This window comes from Trichosurus vulpecula, chromosome 6, assembly GCF_011100635.1.
Source record: "Trichosurus vulpecula isolate mTriVul1 chromosome 6, mTriVul1.pri, whole genome shotgun sequence".
NCBI classification, from domain to species: Eukaryota; Metazoa; Chordata; class Mammalia; order Diprotodontia; family Phalangeridae; genus Trichosurus; species Trichosurus vulpecula.
The window spans coordinates 69,029,696-69,045,619 of NC_050578.1; the positions used below are offsets into that span (position 1 = coordinate 69,029,696).

At 37.8% G+C, this 15,924-nt stretch overlaps 1 protein-coding gene across 1 annotated transcript; it reads right to left on the minus strand.

Annotated features, from left to right (window-relative positions):
- Positions 1 to 614: 614 nt before the first annotated feature.
- MEPE (matrix extracellular phosphoglycoprotein) lies at positions 615 to 3,122 on the minus strand. Its single transcript, XM_036764959.1, has 2 exons — positions 3,042 to 3,122; positions 615 to 1,994 (listed from the first exon to the last, which is right to left on the minus strand). The coding sequence occupies exons 1-2, from the start codon at positions 3,120 to 3,122 to the stop codon at positions 615 to 617; spliced, it is 1,461 nt and encodes a 486-aa protein (XP_036620854.1).
- Between the last annotated feature and the right edge of the window lie 12,802 nt (positions 3,123 to 15,924).

Genomic DNA, 15,924 nt, shown 5'->3' on the forward strand with positions numbered 1-15,924 from the left:
AAAACAAAAAGAAAAAAGTTTTTGCACGCAACTAGAAAATAAGATATGCAGGCAATGGGGCGTAGAAATTTATCTTGCCCTACAAGAAAGGAAGGGAAAAGGGGATGGGAGGGGAGTGGGGTGACAGAAGGGAGGGCTGACTGGGGAACAGGGCAACCAGAATATACGCCATCTTGGAATGGGGGGGAGGGTAGAAATGGGGAGAAAATTTGTAATTCAAACTCTTGTGAAAATCAATGCTGAAAACTAAATATGTTAAATAAATAAATTTAAAAAAATAAATAGGAGGAATGTTGTTAATATATTTGTGTAAAGAACCATCACAGACAGCCAATATTCTTACAAAGTATTTAATTTTAGTAAATTTTAACATAAAGATTTTTTTAAATTCTGGCTTTATGAGACCTAGGCAAACAATAAAATAAAGTGAAATGTTACCTACTCAGACCACTCGATCTTATGTTAGGCTTTCTCCTTCCAAAAAATCAAAATCAAACCAGTCAGCTTTGAAAAGAGTATTGGAAATTACCCTGAGAAGACCTAGTGTCCTAATTAAATAATTGATTACTGTCTTCACTGTCAAATGGCGCTAATCTCCTCAAACTAATTGAGAACTAATTACCACTTCCACCTTGAAAATATTCAGTGGATTCATCACTATCACTGTCACTTGAGTCACTGGAAGATGAATCACTGCTATCATTCCTTTTAGGGGATTTAAACTTCTTACGGGAATGGGCATTTATCGGACCCCAGAATCTTTTCTGTTCAGGGGTAGAACTGAACTTTCTATGTGCTGCATAATGGTTTTTCCTGCTATTACTAGAGAATTGTGTGATACTTCTCTCTTTACTGTAGCCATAGTGAATTTTTTTTTCCTTATCATTTTTGGTCTTTTGGTCTCTCTTAGAACTTTCTACACCTGTCTTAGAATTATCTTTGCCATGTTTAGAAATTTCTTTGCCTTCAATTATATCATTACTCCCTTTCTTAACATGTTGGTCAGTAGTGCTTTGCTTTTTCAAGGATCCTTGAGAGTGACGAATTCCTACACTCTCTTGATAAGCATCTCCTGTGTTGGCATCAAAACCATCGCCTCCATTTCCTGGAAGTTCCTTGTAATTTGTACTGCCTCTTATAATTTGTTTATCAATGATGTTTTTCTCTTTTCTTGGTGTTTTACTAACATCAGTTCCACCAATGTCTCCAGTTCCACCATTGGAATTCAAGTCATATTCCTCTTTTTCTGAAACTTCATTATTGCCTTCCTTTCCTATGAGAAGTTTAGAGTTACTGCTAATGACATTAGCTTTGTCTGGGTCTGGAACACTTGTGTAACCATCTGTGATTTCTGTGTCAGGAACAACCATTTCTCTACTGGAAGAAGAAAAGTCATTGTCCTCTTTCCCTTGACCACTGCCTTCAAAATCATGTGGAAACTTGATGTGTTTTAGAGACAGTTTTGAGTAATCAGTGGAATATTGGACATGACTAATAGCTCTGTGGTCTCCTGGAATATTTTGATTTTGAACATCTCTTTGGTTATTAGCAATGTCTTCATTTCCTTTGCCTTGTGCTTTAGGATGCTTAACTCTCTCAAGCTTATTGTATATGGAATTCACAATTTTATTCTCTTCTCCATCTTCCTCCACTACCCAGAATTTTGGAGCACTTGCATGTTTTCTACCATGTTGGCCATTTTTGTTAATGAGAATGACATCGTGTGCTTCTTGGTCAGGTAGATCCTTGCTAACACTCTTACCATGGGCAACTTTTGCATTTCCAGTGAACCCAGTGTAAATGGTATCCTTAAAGTCATGGTGAGAAGTCTTGCTACTACCAGTGCCTTGGTCTTTAATCAGCATTTGTTTGCCACCAGAAATATCTTGGGATTTGTCACTTTCCTGAATAACATTTCCTTTAGAAGATATCTCTTGCTTATTTCCCTTGTCAAAGTGGTGAACTGGAACACGGTCTTTGTTATCTTCTTTTTGCTAAATTGTGTTTGCAAAAACAAGAAATTATTCTCCATTAATTTTGGAAATATGAGCAATATTAGGCAATATAAAATTGGTTAGCAAATTAATAATAAAATCAATTAGTTAATTAAACAAATGTTTATTAAAGGTCTACTATGTGTGTAATACTGAGGTATATGCCAGAGTGGTGGGGAGGATAAGAAGCAAATATAAAATACAAAGCCTCTGCTTTGGAACTGAAGGCTTATAATCTAGTTGAGTAGATAAGACTTGTATTACCTATGAAAAGTGATGTTAATATGAGTTAAGCAGCATTAAAACAGGTATCACAATTATATGATTAAGTGCTAAATGCGTAAAAAGTTTATTGCTATAGGACCTCAGAGAAGGGAAAGATTGCTGAGAACTAAAGATGGTCAAGGAAAACTTCCTGAAGAGGGTATGGACTAGAAGCTAGATTTTGAAGTATGAGCAAGATTTAAATAAACAAATAAAATTTCATAGACTTAGAGCTGGAACCATATTCAGAGGTTGTCTAGTTTAATCCCCTGATTTTACGGATAAAGAAATCAAAATCCAAGGTTAGATTATTGTAATAGCCTTCTAATTGATCTCCCTGCCTCTGATACATTCTCCACTAAGTGGTCAAAGTGATTTTTTTATAAAGTGTAAGTCTGTCTACGTGTCATTCCCTTACTCGATAAACTCTTTTATTGTTCAGTCATTTCAGTTGTGTCTGATTCTTGGTCACCTTATTTGGGGTTCTCTTGGCAAAGATACTAGAGTGGTTTGTCATTTCCTTTTCCTGTTCATTTTACAAATGAGAAAACTGAGGTAAACAGGGTTAAGTGACTTTCCCAGGGTCAAAGCTAGTAAATGTTTGAGGCCAGATTTGAACTCAGGTCTTCCTGACTCCAGGCCCAGCACTTTATCCACTATGCCACCTAACTGTCCAAATAAACTCTACTGGTTCCCTACTACTTCTACTATTATGTATAAAGTTGTCTGGCATTTAAAGTTCTTCACAGCCTGGTCCTTTCTTAACCTTCCAGTCTTTATTACCTTCCATGCATTCTGCAATCCAGTCTCACTGACCAACTTGCTGTTCCTAACATGGCATTTCATCTCCTGATCCAGATGCATGGAATGTTCTCTGTCCTCATGTCCAATTCAAGGAGGCTAGACATCACATTTCAAATAAGTATAAAGGAAAACTGCCCTGATATCTTATATCCAGAGGGCAAAACAGAAATTGAAAGAATCTACCAATCACCTCCTGAAAAAGATCCCAAAATATGCCCATCAGAAATGAGAAATGCTGGAGAGGATAAGGGACAAATAGTTACACTGTTGGTGAAAGTGTGAACTGTTTCAACCATTCTAGAAAGCAATGTGGAGCGAGCGACAAAGGGCTATAAAACTGTGCACACCTCAGCAATACCTCTATTAGGTCTGTATCCCAAAGAGATCAAAGAAAAACGAAAAGGAGGTATACGCACAAAAATATTTATAACAGCTCTTTTTTGTGATGGAAATCAAGGGGATGCACATCAATTGGGAAATGGCTGAACAAGTTGTGGCATATGATCGTGATGAAGTATGATAGTGCTATAAGAAAGAGGGGGTGGTTTCAGAAAAACATGGCAAGACCTATATGAATTGATGCAAAGTGAGGTGAGAACTGGGAAATCCTTGTGCACAGTAATAGCAATGTTGTAATGATGATCATCTGTGAAAGACTTGACTTCTCTGATCAATACAATGATCCAAGACTCAAGGTGTTAATGAAAGGCTCAAGATGAAAAAAATGCTATCCAGCTCCAGACAGAGAATAGATGAACTCTGAGTGAAAATTGAAGTATAATTTTCTCACTTTATTTTTGTTTTTCTTGCTTTTTTTTGAACTATGGCCAATATGGAAATATGTTTTACATAATATCACGTATGTACTTGATACTATATTGCTTGCCCTCTCAGTGTGTGGGGAAATGGGTAGGAGGGAGGCAGAGAATTTGGAACTCAAAATTTAAAAAGAAAAGAATGTTAAAAAATAATATTTTTTAAAAGTTTAAATAGTGCAGTCCAAAATGGAATGGGCTGTTTCAAAGGGTAGTAGGTCTCTTGTAATTGAAGTGTGGGTACATCACAGAGATGATTCTGGAGGGGTGAGGATCAGGGCACAGTAAGGGTTAGACAAGGTAGCCAACATGCAATGACTGACTGAAAGGGAAGTGAGGGAAAAGAGAAAGTCAGTCAAAGGCTCAATTTTTACTGAGTAACTTGAGAAAATTATGGCTCAATTAACAAAAATAGGGAAGTCAGGAAGAGAAGCTGGTTTGGGAAGAGAAGATAAAAATTTCAACTTGAGACAGGTTGAATTTGATGGGAGATGGAACAATCAAATAGGAATACAGAGTAGTCATCTGGAAATCCTGTGATTTAGGTTTAAAAGAAATTTTAGAGATCATCTAATCCAGCTTTCCCATTTTATAGATGAAGAAAGAGAAGGCTAGTGAGGCTGTCACACTCACTGTGATAGAACTGTGGACTGAGAAACTTTGATTTGAACCCACATTCTCTGACTCCAACTCCAGCGCTCGTTACACCACACCGTGCTAATATCAAATAGGATTAGAGCTTGGGAGAGAGGTCAGAAACTTCATATGATTAATTGTTGAATCATGAATATTAAGAGTCAAAAGAAGAATTAGGAAAGGACACAAAGAAGGAAGAATCGATGGGGCGGATGACCTGGGATGGCACAGCATTATGTATCTTTTTATGAAACAGAAATTGTACCTGGAATCATGATCTACATATGAGAAATGCTATTTCCATCTATTTTCATAGTGTTCATTCAAATCAGCAAAAATTTATTGTGATTTATATTTTCAAAGCACTGTGCTAGGTCCTAGAAGTAAAAAGAAGAAAAACAATTTAATCCCTGCCTGCAAGAAGCTTGTAATTATTAAATTATAAGGGATAAACATGCATGCATGTAAAATGTCATAAGGGAAAATGTGGTAAGAAACCGAGATATAGCCAGACAAATCAGGGAAGGCTTCACGTACGAAGTGTCAACTGAGAAGAATTTATGACCAAACAAGAGAGATAGAGAGCATTAAGGGATTTAAAATAGATAATTTTGATTACATAAAATTAAAAAGTTTTTGCACAAACAAAACAAATGCAGGCAAGATTGGAAAGAAAGCAGAAAATTGGGGGGTATAGCAAATTTCTCTGATAAGGGCTTCGTTTCTCAAATATATAGATAATTGAGTCAAATTTTTAAGACTACAAGTCATCTCCTAATTGATAAATGGTCGAAGGATATGAACAGGAAGTTTTCAGAAGAAGAAATCAATGCTATATATGGTAATGTGAAAAAAATGCTCTAAATCATCATTGATTAGAGAAATGCAAATTAAAACAATTCTGAAACACCTCATACCTATCAGATTGGCTTGTATGACAGAAAAGAAAAACACAAATGTTGTAGAGGATGTGGGAGAACTGGGACACTAATTCACTGTTGATGAAATTGTTTGGAACTATGCCCAAAAGGCTATAAAATTGTTCATACCCTTCGTCCCAGAAATAGTACTTCTAAGTCTGTACCCCTAAGACATTAAAAACCAAAAGGAAAACTATCTATATGTACAAAAATATTCATAGCAGCTTTTTTGTGGTGGCAAAGGATTGGAAATTGAGGGGATGCCGACTGATTGAGAAATGGCCGAATAAGTCGTGATAAATGATTGTGATGGAATACTATTGTGCTGTAAGAAATGATGAGAAGGATGCCTTCAGAAAAACCTGAAAAAATTTACATGAACTGATGCAAAGTGAAGTGGACAGAATCAAGAGAACATTGTACACAGTCACAGCAATATTGTATGATGATTGTAAGAAATGGGAGGAGGCGTTTTGTTTCCACAGAACTAAAGGTGTGCTTCCCTGCCCTCCCCCATCCCAGCTTTAGCAGAGACCAGGCCTCAAGGTCGGTCAGGTGAGAGGTCAGAGGCTTGTACACATGTGCATGCTTTTTGAGAAGGCAGTCTGGGGAATTAGAGAGGCCAAACCCACTTGAACCTGTTCAAGCTTGTCTAGGGTCTGGTCTTGGTCAAGAATCCAGGCCTACTGATTTGCATCATTTGCATATGTTAAAGAGGGAAAGTAGGGGAAGTAAAAGAATATAGTTTAATCCTAAACTAAGACAAGGAAAATCTAATTAACTTCACTTTTGCTTCTGTATCCTTATTATCCTATTTATATAAACTATATAACCTAGGAAAACTATGTAAAAAAACAAAGATTGTAAACTAACCATGACTCTAGCAGGAGTGGAGGGAATGGTTACCCCTGCTCCTGCAGCTGTATCAGTGTGAGTGTTCCCGCAAGCACTACACCCGCTCTCCCGGGGAGCGTAATAAAATGCCTTCCTCTGCCCACTCTGGTCCTAAGTTCTTTGGGTGTGAATGGGCAAATCACATGGATTTTCCTAAGGTCAAGTGAAGGGAAGCAACAGGCAGCGGAAGCTCGCCAGGCTTACTCCTGGATCTTGTCTTGGGGTGTCCTGTGATCCCCACTGCGGTGTTAAGAGGGCTACCACTCTGGATTCCCTTGGGGAATCCTGTGGTCTGCACAGCCTTCTTAAGGGGACATCACATGGGACTTCCGGCCCTGTCTCGGGAGCCTTGTGATCTTACTGCCATCCTAAGGGGCCATCACTTGGGTCTTCCTTAGGGTCTGACCCCTAGGAGGCCCTGTGATCCCCACAGATTTAAAGGATGGCTACCACTTGGTCTTCCTCTGGGAGTCCTGTGGTCTGTACAGCCTTCCCTAGGGATTATCACAGGGTTCTTCTTCAGGACTTTGGCCCTGCCTAGGAAGTCCAGTGATCGCCAAAACCACGTTTCTCACATGATCTACTATGAATAACTTAGCTATTCTCAGTAATATAAAGATCTAAGAAGACTCCAAAGGATTTGTGATGAAAAATGCTATTCACCTCCAGAGAAAGAACTGAAGCAGATCAAAGCATACTATTTTTATTTAATTTTTTCACTTTTTTGTCTGTGTTTTTTTTTACAAACATGACTAATATGGAAATGTGTTTTGCATGACTTCACATTATGACCTATATGAAATTGCTTGCCAATTTAAGGAGGGGAAGGATTAGGAGCAAGGGAGAAAATTTGGAACTCAAAATTTTAAAAAATGAATGTTAACAATTGTTTTTACATATAATTGGAAAAAAATAAGTGTCACCTGAGTGTTATCTTTCTTACAAAAAAGAGAAGCATTTCAACAGGCAAAGATATGCAAGGAATGTAGTTGCAGAGTTTCCATCAGAAAGAACCGAAGACAATATAAATCATCTAAGGTTTCCTTGTTGGAGCTGACCATATATGTTTTCCTGAGATTGATTTATCCTTTAATCCTCCCATGGCAGCATGGCTTTTTGGAGACAGAGCTGGCCTGAAATGGATTCAAATCCAATGATATTGTCATGTGTTACTGTGGGCAAGTCACTTAACCTCTCAGTGTCCCAGGCAATTTTCTAACACTCCAACTTTCAGGGCAGGCTTAGTTAAGCACTGGCAAGGGGAATTTCCTCCCCTGGCATTCCCTATACTAATGAATCATAGGCCAGAGCTAAAAAATAATAATGCTCTGACACCAAATGTGTGACCTGGGAAATCAGTGAGGTTGAGGGCAGGAAAGAGGAGGAAGAAGAGACAAAGAGACATAAGATAGGTACAGAGATACAGAGAAACAGAGATAGAGACAGGTAGACAGACAGAGACAGACTTCTTTTGTAATGTCCTTGTTTTCCCCGTTCTTTCATATTACTTTGGAGGGAATAGAGTTTTATGACCTAAACTGCATCTTATCACAAGATGCGTGTGTAGGGATCTAGGTTGGGACAACCAAATAAACAAAGGTGAACAGGAAGGAGAAGAATGCAGTGTTGTCAGGACAACATCCAGGGGCAGCCATTTGCCGAGGGCATCACAGTATTGCATATCACCAACTATATTGCCAAGAAACAATAAAAACAGGCTCTGACATTCTTCAATACTTCAGCAATCAGCATATTGCTACTGTTGGCAGGAGAAATGCTTTTAAGAAGTCCGAAGCCTGCTGCCACTGCTTCTCTAAAGTTTATTATGAGTTTTAGAGAGATGCCGGGGACAAGGAGAGATTAGGCCAGCTTTGTATCAATTATTTCCCACGGTCTGTCTCTTTTAAGGGAGAGATTAATTGTAAGATGATCCTGACCACGGGAAGTGAGGAATAAAAAGAAATCCAAAAGAAACAACATTGAGAATTATTCAGCCATTGCTAATTTTCATTCATTTATTCCTGTTATTTAAATTTATTAATTCAAGTACCTGCTCTTTGCATTTCTAACTCTTAGTAGATCTTTAACCAATAGAACTGCAGAGAAGGGCGAAATAAATATAATAATTGTAATTTTGATGATGACACCTTTTTCTTCAGGCAACATGCCAAACTTTACACATAGGCAAGAGGCAGCTACCTGCATTGCTTCATTTGAGGGCTGCCAAAATGCTTCTCTGACTCTCTCCCATCTCCCCAAAAGGGGAAAGGAAAAAGGGAACAAGTATTTGTTTAACACCTACTATGTATCAGAAACTATGTTGTGTTTCATAAACATTATCTCATCTGAGGTAATTTTTTAAAAAATCTTCAATTTACCACTACTAAAAATCTATACAATTATATTTGGGTTAAAGTATTCTATCTAAAAAAAGTCACTCTTCTAACTCCCATGTTATCAGGGAAAGACAATACAAAAGGACCCATTCTCATCAAAATCCCAAAGAAAAGCTTTGAGGTAATTGGACACAGGACAATAAATAAATGTTGATGGGTGCAGAAAGACTGGAGCATACTCTCACAGGAGACTGGAGAGTATGGTGCAGAGTAAAGATTCTGAAACCCTAGATAAAATCCCCAAGGGAGCAACAAAGTCCTCAATTAGGGAAGGTACGTACTATAAACTGCTGACTTCTGCAGTTTTGTCTTGGGCTGACCCTGAGGTTTGAACTTATAAAATAGAAAATGAATTTGGCGATTTCTTTTGCTTTTACATATGTTTGGCTTTCCCTCCCAATAGATGGAAAGATGCACTCAGAGAAAGCACACCTAATTGTAAGGTTGACTAAGCTCCTGCAAAGTAACAATATTACAATTCTGACTTTGTTAAGTGATGGTAGCAGATATGACCACCAGAGGGAGGATGCTAACAAGGTCCATGGATTTTCCTGTTTTCTGCCAGCACAGACTACCAAAACTTGTTTTTCACATGGAGTTTATATATAGGTTTAGAAGATGTCTATGTGGCCCCTTTGCCCCACCTACGTGTCTAAGTGTGCCAATGTCATAAATCTCTATGAAAACAGTTCCAAAACTATTGGAAAGAGAGGAAGGGTGCTATGAGAATAAGTTCTATTTCCTTAATAAGATTGTAGGAATGAGGTTTTCAGTTTAGCTTAACTAATGTCATTTTCTTTTAAGCCACTTTTTTGTGGTTGAGTTATCTTGAGTAAGTTATTTTTCTATAAATTGTTTTTCAATAGTAAGATAAGTGAGTGTGTAGTTTAATGTAGTAAATGTTTGCATTATTAAACAACTGATAAACATACGTGGATTCTCTGCTAAGAAAGATCACCAATGAAAAAGTTTGATAGGCAATTTTGTCACTAATTTATGTAATAAACTACCATTTAGACCATTTCTCTCACACAGTTCTGCTTAGTTCTGCTATCCAAGGACTGAAACAATTGAAAGAGGGAAAAAATTAAATAGTAGCAGAGATTAATCTTTTCAAACAGCTGACACAATGATTTGAAAAGAAAAAGCATCAAAATATTTTATAAGATACTGTATCATCATACTTCACCCAGAGAGCATCTCCTTTCTTAATGTCAGTTAAGTAAATAGATTTTTTTTTCAAAAGTGATAAGCCCATTTTAAAAGGCACCAAACATAAAACAACTCAGGTATCACTGCAAGATAACTGTAATGTACAAATAATATAATATGTGTGTATATATAAACACACATATGTACATATACATATATACATATACATACATATGTCTGTGTGTGTGTATATATATATATATATGTATAGCTGTCTAAGTATCTATGTATGGATGTATCTATCCATCTATCTATCCATCTATCTACCTATCTGCCTGGTCATGCTGCTCCTTAGAACTGTTAAATGTAAAAAAAAAGTTACAACATTCAATTCAGTATCAAAAGAAAATTTTTTGGTATATGATTAATTATGTACTCAAGGTCTCAGAAAATGTATTTTCCACTAAAAAATTTGCAATCATTTGATGTTAATTAACTTGATTTTGAATGTTCCAATTCCACCAAAGCTCTGTCTATTGTACATGAAATTGCCTTAAGGACTAGCTTCTTTGATTGGGTTCCAAGATGGACATTTATATTGAATTTCATCATCTTGAAAATACTGTCTTTGCTAGGTTTCCAGTATAAGAAAGTAATTTGGTAATAGGGAAAATTATAGATAGTATGGATGCTACTTATAGGTCTTTTTAAAGTTGAGGAAACTGAAACTTAGAAGGTGTGTCATTTAGCCAATCTCACACAGTTAATTAGTATTAAAGACAAGACCAGAGTTTAGGTCTCCTTATTTCCGAGAGGGACAATTTCCCCTACACCACACTCCCTTCTGTATTGTTTCTGGAATTGATACTTTCTAATTGAAGAATTTTATAGTATAATCTTTTGAACTTAGTTATTGAATTCCTATAGTGTTTTGAATCTGAAAGTGGAAAAAATAGAGTATATATTACTTAAATTAATTATATTGAAATACTTGGAACTTCACCTTATCATTTTTTGACTTGTATTAGTGTCTGTGCTGACCATTTTCATGATCCTGTACTACAATGGGAAAAAAGCACCATCAATTCTCTTCATCCCAGTGAATGCAGAGGGATTTCTGGGGGTAGGTATAACTTGAAGGTTCCAGGTAAAAAGAACTAAGACTCAGAGATAGCAGATTACTGCTCTCCTTTAGCTCTGCCACTTTTTGGGGTGACATCATTCATCTTTTAATCTAAAGGTGTGGCTTAAGCAGACTGATTCAATTAGTCTCATGGTTTTGATGCCCCCATGGACTGGAAAATCTCTTCCCTCTCCTCTTTACTAATGTGTTTCAATAGACAATTCCATAAGCATGGTATATACGGTTTTATTCATAACCATGGAAGAAAAGGAATAAAATCAAAGGAATGACACCATGTAGACTGGTCTACTTCCAGAACCAGCTACTCAAATGCTTTCAAAGATCTGTTAAAAAAAAAAAAAAACCTTAGAAAAACTTTTTTGTTTTTGCTTTATTTCTGGCCTTATGCTTCCTACTGACCCCCTTGGACTCAATGAAATTGATGACTAACGACCCTGAGGGTCAACTTCAAATTTTATTCCACCACAATATTATTGTCTTTTCACTGGAAAACAGCTGCAGGGCCTGAAGCAGGCTCTATCCATGCCAATGGCCAATTTTTCTCATACTCTATATGTCCTTAGGGCAGCTTGACTTGTGCCTATATAAGAATCCCCTCCGCTAGCTCAGACTTTGCGCTAAGGCTCTTATTGTCACAGGCAGAAAACTCCGACTCCAGTATTCTAGAAAAGGTGGGCAGAAGGAAATGGGGGGAAGGATGTTGGGAGGAGGTGACTCTTCCTGCCCTCCCACCCATTATCTATTTAGCTATGAACACAGACTTCCTGAATCCTTGCTAAAAGTGTAGTAACTCCCAGTGGTCTGGGGCAAGGATTTCGAGAAGGTGGAGAATGACTCAGATGTGATTGAGGAAAGGCTCCAAGGAGGAGGAAAAGAGATGAACAGGCTAATTCTCAGTGATCCCATTCCTTTTTCTTCTTGAGCCCTGGGGCTTGACAAGTCTGGTGCCTTCTACTGCCACACCCTGCTAATTCCATGCTCCTTTCTCTCCTTCCCCCAGATCATGCAGGAAGAAAGGCAACTGAACAGATTCCCTTGTTCTCTCCTGTCACTGGAACAGGAACATAACCCCTTGAAGTTTTCTGACAAATTTTACCTTTAGCAACAGGTTAACAAAAAATAATTGTTAAAAAGTGCTTTCTAAGCCTTAATTATCCTTTTCTTCTTTAAAAAATCCAAAACCAAAACTTCACATGGTTGCTAATGGTGTATTTTGGGATAAACAAAGGCATATTTGCATTTTAGAACATAGTCTGGGTAGTCTTCTAAGGAGATCCAGAACTAGTCATTTTGGTACCCTGACCAGAGGTGGGGGTGGGGGGTTGGGGCAGGCAGCATGAAACAAGATCTCAAATCATTTTTGTAATTCATAGTGTAGAAAGATTATAAGAAATAATTAGGGAAATTCAGGAGGGATAAGTAGTTGCTGAAGTGGCTAATAGATATTATTAACAATATATTAATTATTAATTAATCTAGTTAATAGTAATTCATTATCTATATTAATTATATTAATAGTAGACATTATTAATAATAACATCATCAGGTACCTTTCAATTCTAACTTATTTTGCTAAATAGATCCTAACCTCAGTGTTTGCTAAGCTACTGAAAGAGTGTATGTGTTGGAAAAATTTAACGAATTAGTTGTATAATATTCTAAAAAGTTTTTTTTCATATCTGTACTCTCTAAAATGTGGCCTCCTAAGGTAATGCCTTAGTTCCATCTCTGAAACTAGGTTTTTCACTGCAAGAGGGGAAGAGGTCTGACGAGCCATTTGGAGAATGGAGGCAAGAGTAGCTGTGCAGATTTATTCTTTCTTTTCTTATCATCAGGCTCTGTCACTATGGACCAGGGGTAGGGAAACCATGGCCTCGAGGCCACAAATAAAGGGTTTGTTCTGTGAAGTTAGAATTCAGTCAAAGGGCCATACTTGAGGACTTAGAGGGCCACATGTGACCTTAAGGCTGCGGGTTCCCCATCCCTGGTATAGAGCAAGGATTGGCCCTGGGTCAAGGTGGGAAGTATGCCCAGGATGGAGACATGCGTTAAGGCCTATAGTAGCAATTAGAGGGAAGAAAAAGGGAGGAGGAGAAGGAAATCCTCATGATAACAGCTAGGAAGGAAGAGGGATTTCTATGGCCACTTAAAGCTAACAGCTGTTCTGCCAAAGGTCATTTGAATGTTAGCAACATGGGTAATTTGGACATATGCTGGGGACTGCTTGCAATAAGTATGTGGAATTCACCCACACCTGTTTCATGTAGTCAAACAGTAACTGCTTCAAGAGCTCATGATTTCATCTAGGCAGATCCTCCCTCTACACAGATACCTTAGTGATGATTACATTAGTCAGTGTATTGAAGAAAATCCATTGCTAGGTGTCGACCCCCCCCAGTGATGACCTCTGATCTTAACCCAAATGTTCTCCACCATTCTCACCAACCCACTCTGGTTCCTGGATTTTCTCACACATGAATAAACCAACTCTCTTTCACCTCTTTTGACCATATGCCTAGTAGCTGAATCTTTTCTTCAAAACATATGGGCATTTTAATGGGTAGAGTACTGTAGTGGGAGAGCCTTGGACCATCAGGTTCTAAGTTCCAGTTCTTTCTCTGACACACACAGGCTGTATGACCCTGCAATTGATCTCTCAGAGCTTTAGACAACTATGTAGGGCCAAAAGCTGCAGAGGTGCCATGTCTTGTGGTGATAGGAGTTATAGCTACTCTTTATGGTATCTAGCTTGGTGGATAAATCTAGGCAGTTCTCCTCTTTCCAGCCCTTTTTTAATTTTAAAATCACTTTGATTAGATTTACAAGATACCAGACAACTACATTCTTATTAGAACTAGTTAAGCACACTCCATCCCTATCCATTAATCTATCACCTTCAGATTTTAAGCCATCCACTCTAGAAACCCCAATCCCATTCTTGACAGCACTTTCTTAGACAGCCTACTGTTTGCTTCCAAAATCAGTTTTTCTCTTCTGCACCCCATGTCTTCAATGGTCAGAAGTGAGGAATCTGTGTCCCTATATCCTTTGGTTTCTTACCTAAGCATTGGTAACCTTTGGCAACGCTCTCTAAGGTCCACTTGGTAGCATGGTCTGTGCCTATTGGCATCACCAGTAATGAGTACAGTAATAGGCATCCGTTTTGGTAAATTCTGTTACATCTTGGATACATGATTCAGAAAGACAATAGATTTCTCTTTTGCCATCTGTTCAAAACATAGCAGACTCAGTACGCCTGAGCAGAGAGTTTTCCTCTTGACCCTTAATAGTGATTTCTCATCCAATAGTTTCTGTGGCTTGACTCCTTGGAGAACAAGCATCTGCTTCCTCCTCAGAACATCCAGCTCCCTCATTTTCAGAAAGAGCCTAAAATTTATTTGCTTTTAGAAATCGCTTCCCCTTCCTCCTCCCTAATCCCCTTGGTGCTAGGCTGGGTCAGCAGATTGTGGTCTGACCATGACTGCAGTTTGATGAGGCACTGATGGAATTGGTTCTTTCTGATTGATCTTGACCCTCCCCACCCCATAACTGCTTGGGGATACAGTTTGAGCCCTAAGGAATATAATTTCCAAACTTATACTATATTGACTGGATGTCATGACAATTCTCTGTGGTACCAAAAAGTGTTACTCACCTAAATGCTATATTTAGGTGCCTGTGGTAAGGGAATGGTGACTCTCTCTTAGCTGCCTAATTGAGTTGTCAACGCCCGTTCAGACATTACCTAATTAGTTCTATGTCTACAATGCAGAAAATAATGTATGTGACAGCAGGCTTCAGAGTAATTTGGTCACATCCTGACTGTGCACTGGGATGATTCAGAGAGAAGTGTGAAAGGTGAAAACGGAAGTTATATAAAGGAAACCTAAATTCCTTCTCATCTAGTAAAAGTGATCTCAATCAAAAATCAAGGTATGTAGTTTGACAAAGGTAATTCCTTTTTTTGAACAGAATTTTTTTACATCTTTTTTAAATACTTTGAAAAGTATGATTTCCCCTCCCCTGCCTCCTATGAAGTTAGTACTATGTCAGAAAATCTGGAATATAGACACCTATGTTAATCCATGCTGCTTCTAGGCACAGGCAAAATTACTTATAAAGATAAGAAAGGTTCCAATCTGATGCCAGTATTGACAGCACACTATAGACAGCAAACAAATGGCATCGATGCAATTTCTTCTCTTCATCCTGTATTCTAATATACCTTTGTAAATTATGTACTTTTCAAAGACTTGGAAGATTAAAATTAAAATCTAGACTTTCAGTAAATACTAAAAAGCTACTGTTGTGCCTGCCTTTTATTCATGAGGGGAAAAAAAAGGAGTCTTTGGGGACAAACACTGGTTTCAGAGTTGTTTTGTTTATGTCTTTAGCACTTAGCATGGCCACTTAATAAAAGTTTGAAAAATGGAATTTCCCTTGAGATAGTCTTATGACTTCTGGGAATTGTTGTTAGCCATTGGAATTTTGAAGATGATTTAAAGTATATTGCTCTGGAATTGGCTCCTTCAGAGCTTCTGTACACTTAAAAAGTCAACTTGGTGACATGTTTCAGTTATGTGAGCTAGTACCCTGGTTAGTGCTACTAACCTAGTTATTAAACAAAGATAACAACATAGTCATTGTTATATATTTATAATCAATCAACCAATAAGCATTTATTAAATACCTACTATGTGCCAGGGAGGACAGCTAGGTGGCCCAGTGGATAGAGCACCAGGCTTGGAGTCAGGAAGACTGAATTCAAATCTGGTCTCAGACACTTAGTAGCTGTATGACCCTGGCGTGTCACTCATCCTATTTGCCTCAATTTTTTCATTTGTAAAATGAACTGGAGAAGGAAATGACAAACCACTCCATTATCTTTGCCAAGAAAACTCCCAA

Bases quoted from the DNA above. Each gene is read 5' to 3' on its own strand.
- MEPE (XM_036764959.1), bottom strand. From the start codon at position 3,122: ATGCATCTGGATCAGGAGATGAAATGCCATGTTAGGAACAGCAAGTTG. The intron at 1,995-3,041 runs GTAATAAAGACT...AACACAATTTAG, and splicing joins GATTGCAGAATGCATGGAAG to CAAAAAGAAGATAACAAAGA.